The following is a 9,864-nucleotide window of genomic DNA, read 5'->3' as shown; positions in this document are numbered from 1 at the left end:
CCCGGAAGGCGCGGCCGGGCCCGGCATGGCGGGGGCGGGGGAGGCCGCCCTGCTGGCCTGGATGGACCGGGCCCTCGCCGTGGTCAGTGCGGGGGGAAGGGGGAAACCTCGAGGAGCCCGGGGCCGCTCAGGGCAGCGGGTGGGGGGGGAATGGGGCCGGGGGAAGCGCCTCCCGCCGCTGTAACGCTGTCCTGTGCCCCTGTCTGTCTGTCTGTCTGTCTGTCTGTCCCGCAGGCTAAAGAGGCGCTGGAGAAAGGAGAGGTTCCCGTGGGCTGCCTGCTGGTCTACGAGGGCCAGGTCATAGGCAGGGGCAGGAACGAGGTCAACGAGACGAAGAACGTGAGTTGAGGGGCTCGGCCGCTGTCCCGGGGCTGGTGTCAGACTTGGGGCTCCCAAAGTCCCCGGGGGCTCAGGGTGAGACATGGCTGTGCCGCCTTTCCCCATGGAGTCCTGTCCGCAGGCCGGAACGAAAAGCTCTTTCCTGTGGATTTTAGAGCCGTTACAACTTTAACCATCAAATTAGCTCTAAGATCTGACACTGAGAGACCCATGAATGCCAACAGGGATTTTGTACAAACTTAAGTTTTGTATAACTTAATCTGACTGCAAGATTGGCTGTACTTTATATTAGATGCCTCACATCTGAAAACATAGTAGAAAGTTAAAATGAGTATTTTAAGCTCCAGAACGTAACAGTAAAGATGAGTCTTTATAGTAATTTGTTCTGCAGGACAATCTGTAATGTATTAAGAGGATATTAAGCCAGGTGACAGAGAAGTTGGGAATCTCATGTTACACCATTGTAAACACTGTGGGGAAGCAGACACTTGGGAAAATCATGCCAGAGATATTAATATTGTGTAAAAATCACAATAGAACATATATTAATAGACCATAACTGACAAGACTGATAAGAAAATCAAAATCAAAAATATCAAGGAAGCTTTCAGGCATTTTTGATGTCAGGACTGTCTGAAGGTACATACTAAAATGCAAGTAGCCTGATTTTAATAAAATCAGCTGGATTTTGGAAACAGTAGTCTGATAATATCTCTGAAAGCCAAGTTTTTTCTGAATTGCTGCCTAGCTCAAGTTTCAGTTCTTTTGTGGCTCAATTTTCATAACTGTTTATATTATAGAGATAGGAAATGCTGGGTACTTAGTGCTAAATTTTTAAATCAGATACATAATTGATCCATGTAGTCTAAAAAAATACATAAGCTTGAAAGAAGTACTTGTTATGAAATGTGAACGTAGGAAATTGTTTTCAGTTTTCTCCTAATGATTTCTGGCATTAGTTTAGGGACCATCCTGGGGTTAAAAAACAATCCTCTTGAACCATTGAGACAGTTCCAGCAGACATCATAAATGTCAAGGTCTCTTTTAAAACCAATTTCTTGTCCCACCTTATATTGACTTCTCCAGAATATCTTTCTTCAGATGGTTAAAAAATGGCTGATTTCCAGTTTCAAACTTTTTATGTTCTGTTTATATCTCCCTGTTCTTGTGCCAGCATCATCCATTATTTTCCATAGCTTGGATGTCTTCAGCTTTTGTTTTTCCCAAGCCAACTGTTTAATTTCCTCTCAGAAGACAGGCTTGCTTTCTGTGTTCATTATAATAATTCTTTTACATAGCCATTTCAGCTTTGATTCATCTTTTCTTGAATTCACTTAACCAGAACTCTGTATTCTATTCCAGATGGACTTGTGCTTTGTTTGATAACAATGATACTTCACATTCTCCCTGGAAAAAAAGCCCACCCATCTTTTCTGGAGCTTCCTTGGTCTTTTATGCTGGTTTTTTATTCCTCATTCGTTTCTTCTTTTCTTGCTCACCTTACATTTCTTGCATTAGGCTGTTTTCTCCACTCACAATAATTTCACAGGTTGTGCTGTGCCAGATGCACTGGAGATATCCAGAGAGACTGATGTTTCTCTTGCCTAGAAAAAACGTTTGACAAGGAAAGTTACTAGTTTAACTTATAGTGCCAGCTATCTTAATGGTTTTGTGATTAATCTACCTTTTATAAGGACTGGTTTTTATAACATTACTTTCAAAGGTTTGTAATCTTGCCTGCTTTACTATTGAGACCCTCCTAGACCTATGGGTGTCAGGATTGTATGACACCTGTCCTTCCTGGGTTTTATTACAGTGACTGTTTGCTCTGGAGGTTTCACTCGTGCAATGCACTGCCTTGAGGCATCAAAACATTGCTGTGAGACTGGCAGCTTTCTGGCCTCCAAAATGCAGCTTTATAACATACTGATTTTTTAACTTTGTGAAAACTTTGTTCCTATTTTGAAAAAGTGATCATTTATCCAATTAGAAATTCAGTCCTTCCCTGCAATTCTGCCTTTGGTCAGGAATCATCTTGCCTCCGAGCCTTGTGTCAAATAAATTCTGTCTTCTCCTTCAGCAGATCCCTGCATCCTCTGATGTAACAGGCTGAAGTTAGGAGCAGGTAGTGTCATCTTCATGCCCTCTTTCATTATGTTCCTAAACTGCTTATTTTGGCAAAAAGATTTAGTTGCCAAAAACTCCAGTGTTTTCAGGCTGTGTCCTGTCACCCTGCATAACTTTTTTTTTTTTTTGTCTGCCATGTCCACAGCAGAACACATTAATGTCAGAAGTACTGCTGCTTACTCTGTGAGAAGTTATTTGCAAAATTACTGATCATTGCATTCTTCTGGGAGAAGTTGCTTTGGGAAGAAGGCAGTTTGTATACAGCTGTGTTTGGTTGTTTTTTGGGTTTTTTTAGGAGCATGGCTGTGGCATCAGCATTTCAAAATTGTTAGACATGACACTACTTGTCTTCATTGGGCAACAGTGCAGCAAATGTCTGTGTAAGACATTGGGTTTAGACAGCCTGGAGATTCATTCACAAACTTGTGCCAGTGCTGTGTTCCCTCTGGCAGCTCCCACACTTGCTTGTTCACAGTCTTGCCTCAGACCAACCTGAAAATTTTCTCCCTTACAGCATATGTGACCCTTCCCAGCTAGAAATGGTTTTTCGACATCTTTATTCCCACATGTGATGCAACCATTCATTTCCCAGTAAAATGCTGTCTGTCTTAGGTCCTTTCTTGATACACACAGACGTCTCCTCTTTGTTCCGTCCTGTTGGGTCATTGTAGCAAGTGTCTTGCAGGCACAGTATGTGATAATTGAAAATGAGGTATTGTTTGTGTAGTGAAGCCACAAGATAACACAGAACTTTGAGCTTTGGCCTCCTTTACTCTCACTTGTTATTTATGGTCTAAAATTTAAAAAGTTAGCTTTTTAGGGCAGTGGTGATATCTTTATTTGTCTGTGAAACATTTGGCACAGTTTGGGGCACTGTAAAGGCTTTTACCCTGACAGTCAGCGTTTTTTCCTTGATACGTTTGCCATTCTGTAAAAAAATTCTCATTTTCCCTTGCTACTCTTAAACTTTTTTTGCTTTTTTGGCTTTAAAATAGTGTGTAATACTTGGCAAATTAAGCTTATGAATTGAGTCAGTGATTCAAAATTAAAATAATCCCTCTTCTGTGTTATTTTATACACATCAAGTCAAAAAAAGGCTATCTAGTCATAGCTTAATACAAAACAAAATCTTAAGACAGGCCTAGAAGATCAGTTTTTCCCTTATATCTTGTCTTTAAGAGGGACCTTTAATAGATGTGTAAGGAGGGAGCTCAAGAAACAAGAAAGGAGTAGTGTAAACCTTCCCCTTGCACAACCTTCCCACTTCTGCAAGGGAATAACTTAGGGACTTCCAGTGTCCAAGACTATATTTGGATCTTTGTTTCTGATAGCTGCTGGTGCATGTATCCTGTGAATTTGTCTAAACCTTTTTTGAACTCATTTATGTTTTTGGCTTCTATAGCATCCTGTGGCAATGAGTTTCACAATATAATTATGTGATTTGTGAAAGAGTACTTCCTTTTGTTTGTTTTATATCTGCTGCCTGATAATTTCATTGGGTGCTCACTTGTTATGAGAAATAATAAATCATAGTTGTAACTGTGATTTTTCTACATTTTTCTTAATTATTTTAAAAATCTCTACTGTAGTCCTCTTTACTTGGAAAACTAATGACTGTATCTGTTAAGAGCCACAGTCTAATCAGTCTCTAAATGGAGACTGTTCTGTAACTTGGATAATCTTTTCTCACCCTGAGGTGAATTTGTTCTGATGTTCCTGTGTCTTCAAGGCATGAGATGACCAAAACAGTGAAGATCTGGGTACAATGGTGTGTAGTAATGTTCTATATTAGTGTAATCTCATTTGTGTAGCTGTCTTCTATTACTGCAGAAGCTGGCAGCACCTGCAGCAGCTGCATGGCCTTTCTAGTTTTAAAATGTTTTTGAACAGTATTAAACATAGCAGTAAGTTATGAGTCTTTTGCCATGTACCTGTGGTATCACCACAGATCTTCACAGTGCTAAAATATTAACCCAAGTTCATGTTCTGAGAGGAAGCTATCAAGAGTCATATAGGGACATGCAAAACAAAATACAAGTATAATCTGGATTGATTAAGTCTTAATCTAATGCTTGTGTCAAAAACATCCTTTTTTTCAGAATAGATAGAAAAATAAGGAAAATACTAATAGTCTTAATTCAAATAAGCATCAGGCTCTAACTGAAGAGTCCTTTCAAAACTAGTACTTCCTGAAATTTTTCTGTGACGTTTCACTGGTGTAACGCAGTGCTGCAGAAATTTCAGAGCAGTACTGGGACATTACTGATTGTTTTGGTCTCTCTGCAATTAAAGTCAACACTTCAGGTTTTTGTGCCATAGATATTGAGATACTAATCACTTAGTTTTCTTGGATAAAAAAAAAAAGAGAATGTAATATTCCTTTGTCTTTCTGTAATCAGTCATATGCTGAAATCCCTGCCTATTACTTGAGGGACTTACTGTGCATGTATGTATCCCCAGGCAGCATTAAACCTGAGGCAGACTGAAAATGTTGTGTGTACAGAGCACACCAGGCAGTTGCAGAAACATCCTGAAGTTGTTGCATGTTCACAATGTATTCATTCCTTGTGAGCACAGTAATATTATCAGAGGGAGGAAAAGGTACCAGTGAGGAGCACTTTGTTAATATTTCCAGAGAAAGTAATCCAGCCTGTATTCTTGCTTTTGGAAGTAGAGTGGGCTATGGTCTACATCACTTGTGCCAGTGGCTTTGTGTTCCTGTAATCCTGAAGTAGAGTTTTCATGTCTTGCCTCACTGTGCTGGCCTGACTAAGAGAGAACTTCTGAGCATGCTCCTCTGCCTAGGAAAAAGTAGAAGAAAAAACTGGCACTTGTAGATCTTGTGTGTAACACACAAGAGGTTGGGGTTGAATATTTTCTTTCTTGGGTTGAGTATTTTTTTTGTGCAGTCTGGGTGGTATGAAATTTCTTGTACAACTTGAACTAGCAAAGAGCATTACATTACTTCTATTAAAAAAGTGAATAAATGCAAACTTTTAAGAAAATACCTATTTTTATCTTCTTCTAGGCTACTCGACATGCAGAAATGGTGGCGATCGACCAGGTCCTTGACTGGTGCAAGCAACACCAGAGGGATTACAGGGAAGTGTTTCCACAGCTGGTGTTGTATGTAACTGTAGAGCCCTGTATCATGTGTGCGGCTGCTCTGCGCTTGATGAGTATCCTTTCATGCTGACTGGGAAACTCTGTGTCAAGCCATTACTCCCTTGGCAATGAGCCCACAAAAAAAGGCTTGACAGTGTCATGGAAAGAAAGCCATGAGGGGTGGTTTGAGGGTCTGCACCCACCTCCACGGTGAATAGCAAGAGACTGAAGAATGAAAGAAAGATGGTGCAGTTATGAAAAACATATGCTCTTACAGATTAAAAATACATTTTAGAGATGTCTGTTAGCATGTAAAATGAGCCAAGTGCTGTTGAGTGTTCAGTTTTGAATTTTGTATCAATCAATAAACCATGTCTTTGTATGCCCCTGCTTTGGGGATTCATGCTTCCACTTTACTGAGAACGGCTGGATGTGCATCTTCAGCAATACATCTCACATCACTCAAAAAGTAAGTTCCAATTTTATAAGGGAGGAATTGTAGCTCAAACTAATTTAGTTTGAAGAGTACAAGCACATTTTAGGAAATTTGATGACTTCCTAGATCAGGCTTCTGTACTTCCTGCTTGTTTTTCACTTAATACCTTGACTCATTCCCATAAATTCCACGGGTCGTGTATGGCTGTCGAAATGAGCGATTTGGAGGCTGCGGCTCCGTTTTGAGCATCTCATCTGATGATATGGTGGACTCAGGAGACCCATTTGAAGTAGGCTGTAAAATGTTTCCCTTTGCTTTCCAGCTAGAGTACTTGTCTGGCTCCATTACCAAGCTTTGAGAATGTTACACATCACTTTGAGAGGATATAGATGAAAGATGATCAAAGTCAAGTAAACTTGGCTTAATAAGAAAATAATGTACAAAAAAAAAAAATTAGGTCCTTAAAGAAAAGAAAAATTAGGAAAGCCCTGATGACAGTCTTAAATTATTTAAAAGGATATATCAAAGGGTAAGGGAAAGAATTATGCTTGTGGAACAAGGTAAGAATTAAATATATCTATAATATGTATAATACTTGGAACAGTAAGTATATGCTGCAGGAAGAGATGAGGGAAAATTATTTTAAGCTGCAGAATGTACAAAGACATAATCAATAAAGATCAAGTAACAGCAACCTACAAAATTACTGGGTTTTAGTTGAGCCACTGGAAATTATTGTATTTTTGTTTTCAGTCTGTGTTTATGAGTAAAATGTATTAGCTTAGACTTACTTCATGTAGTTCAAATCCTAAAATAAATCTGAACTGCAACAGTAGCAGAGTAAAGTCAGTTTAGATATCAAGAAACTTTCTGAATTTTAGGGATGCTGAAAGACTGAACAGTGTCTGGGGTAATTTAGGCATCTTTGTCATGTGAGAAAGGCTGGACAAGCATTCAGTGGAGGTGGAGGATAAATAAATCTAGATGCTTTACAGCATGATAATACCTATGTACCCATACATGTAGAGAGTATTTATAGCATTTTTTTATTATATTATTCACAGTTGTACATGATCTTGCCTTATACAGTGATACTGATTCCCAGAGTTCTTTTCCACATTTCACATTAATGATTTAATGAATGTAAAAAACAAGTAATGTATTCCAGCATTGTAAATAAGCATTAAAGGCTCAGGGCTCAAAGAATTTCAGTCAGCAAGACAATATTGTTTGGCACTCCAGTGTAAACATATTAGGCATCTTTCTGTCAGTGTGTCAGTGAGACTAACATCTGAATTAATTGGTGTAGTCAGTACTGTAAGAATGTTCATTTGCTAACATTGGCATGTGGTATTCAGAAGACAGAAAGGAGAAGGTTCTTGATACTATGAATCCTTTGTTTCTGTAGACAACTGCAGTGGAATGTATAGGAGTAACTACTTACTTTCTAGCATGGGTGGAAATTTATTTAGTGTGAATGACATTTAAATGCTTTGTCATTAGTGTTCACGGCCTGGAAAAGTATTTTAGAAGGACCAAAAAGATCTGAAAGGTGACTGTTATGAATAAAGGATAGATATGTGGATGAGTGTTTTCTGTCAGGAATCTTATCTGCAAATACTTAGGTGTATGTCTCTTGTGTTTCCAAGTGCTTGAAGAGTATGGGAGGTTGGAAACACATTAATAAGAAAGAAATTGTAGATTGCATAAAAATTTTACATAATTTACTAAGAAAGTTTGTTTTGCCTAATATTAAGTTATTAGGGAAGTTACTTACTCTACTAAGCCTCAACATAGTGTTTTTCAAATGTATTAGGTACCAAACCTGAAAAGGAGATTTTTTGACCCCTAAGTTGACAGTACAGTTGTTTAAAATTATTCTGTTCTCAAGGCATAATTGTGAAGCATGGAATATGTTATTCTCAGATGTGCTCACTAACATCATTCTAATTTGAACAGTGCTCTTCTGGCTATCGTGCTGAAGAAGCAGTGGAATTGTTAAAAGCTTTCTACAGACAAGAAAATCCCAATGGTAGGTTTTACATTAATGCATCCATTTTGATGCCAACCTAATTTAAAAGAATGTTGGCACTGGAATTACTGTAATTCTCTTCTGATGATGATTCTCCTTTTGTTTCTTGGCAGCACCAAAGTCAAAAGTACGGAAAAAGGATCGTCGTCGGTAGCTCTACACCGGTGGGACACAGAAACTTACCAAAAAATTATATGTGAAAGTTTCTTCAGCATGCTGCTTTTTTAAAATGTGCAGTTCAATCAAACTATGTTTCATTTTCTCTACAGAGTTTTTTACTAATTGGGTACTTAGTACCTGCTCTTGCATTTCTGTATTTATGACTTCTTGTTATCATGACAAAACAAAAGAATAAATGGCTGTTTTTAGAAAGAGCAAAATTGGTGGTTCAAGTCCACTTGTTTACAGACAGATCCATTAAAATGGTGCTTTTGTACAGCACATTCTAGAATATTTTTTTCCTTCAGTGTGTGGAGGAGCATCTTGCTTTTAAATAGCAAATGTTTGCTTAGGTAAGCAAATAACTCTTGGAAGGCTATATTTTACGTTCTTTACAGTCTGTGTGTGTATTCAAAAGGCATATAAAGGAATTGTACAGTCCTTGAAGACTTAGGACCATTGCAAATGTTTCCTCATTTTTTTCTACCTTATCACAAGGCAGATTTTCAGAGGTAATTCCTGAAAGTTACATACCTGTGTGGACAGCGACCTACACACAGTCACGTGTCTGTGCGTGCTGTTGCTTAATAAGGATAAGCAAATATCACTTTTTTGTACAGCACCTTCGTACGAAGTCGTGGAGAAACTCTTCACAACTCTCTTTAGACTATCCACTCCTCTCGTGAATATCAGTGTAAGAAATACTTTATTTTTAAGAATCCACTAAGAAGTTAAATTATAGTAACCAAAATGGGCAGATACAAGTGATAACCAGGAAATGAAGTTGGTAATAACATGAATAAAATATATTTAAGATATTTATTTTTTTAATCATTGGTTGGCTTTGTCATTTCTGTGTACTTTGCTTGGCCATGCAGTAATTTATAATCCAGAAGAGGGCCTTCAAGTTCCACTAATGAATTAAGAATACAAGTACGGTTCAATCTTGATTGTATACCTCTTAGTGGATACTTCATGAAGGGTGAAATTGTTTGTAGTTTATTTGGCTGTTGTTCAGAAATTTAAGAAATGCTGTAGCTTTTTTTATTTTATGCCGAACAGTGTTCAAAATTTTATGACTGTAAAAATTGAAAGCAATTAAACTTCTAAGATATTTCAAAAACATACTTTCAAAAGTCTTTTTAAAAAGAATATAAAAAGCATTATTTTGTCATCATTGCTCTTAATAACTTAGAATTTGTATTTTATGCATTTACTTAATGTTTACAAAGTGACATGGGAAAGAAGCTTTTTTACCATAATAGCTATTTTCAGAGTTCAGAAATTATATTTCTTTGACTTAAGCCCTTTAACTGATGTCAGTAGCCTATCCTATTCTCCTGACCATTACTTGGAACCCTCTCTAAGTCTTTCCAATTCCATAAACAAAAGTTATGACTCTGTTTGTAGATTTAATCTGCTTCAGAGCTCCAAGGGCTTGTGAACCAGTCAGCTAAGCTGGAAAAGCTGTTTAGGAAAAGACCATTTTTAATGACAGGGATGGCTTTATTGGAAAGAAACAGGCATGCCTGTGGTTATGGTATTTGGCTGGTGATAGAAGATGGCAATTTATTGCTACAGATACATTCACATCTCAGCTGGACCATAATTTTCTTATACCTCGAAGAGATCACTGAAGTCCAAATTAAAAACATCAGACATCTGG

The 9,864-nt window shown here is 38.0% G+C and overlaps 1 protein-coding gene across 1 annotated transcript; it reads left to right on the top strand.

The window, feature by feature from the left end:
• Positions 1 to 7: 7 nt before the first annotated feature.
• ADAT2 (adenosine deaminase tRNA specific 2) lies at positions 8 to 9,317 on the top strand. The gene is made up of 6 exons (XM_083858107.1): positions 8 to 82; positions 235 to 339; positions 5,495 to 5,645; positions 6,190 to 6,296; positions 7,967 to 8,039; positions 8,153 to 9,317. The coding sequence occupies exons 1-6, from the start codon at positions 26 to 28 to the stop codon at positions 8,191 to 8,193; spliced, it is 534 nt and encodes a 177-aa protein (XP_083714233.1). The 5' UTR covers positions 8 to 25; the 3' UTR covers positions 8,194 to 9,317.
• Positions 9,318 to 9,864: the final 547 nt, after the last annotated feature.

This window comes from Zosterops lateralis (genome assembly GCF_965231275.1).
Source record: "Zosterops lateralis genome assembly, chromosome: 3".
Taxonomy (NCBI): Eukaryota; Metazoa; Chordata; class Aves; order Passeriformes; family Zosteropidae; genus Zosterops; species Zosterops lateralis.
The sequence above is the reverse complement of the archived record's forward strand: the minus strand, read 5'-3'. Positions and strand labels throughout refer to the sequence as shown.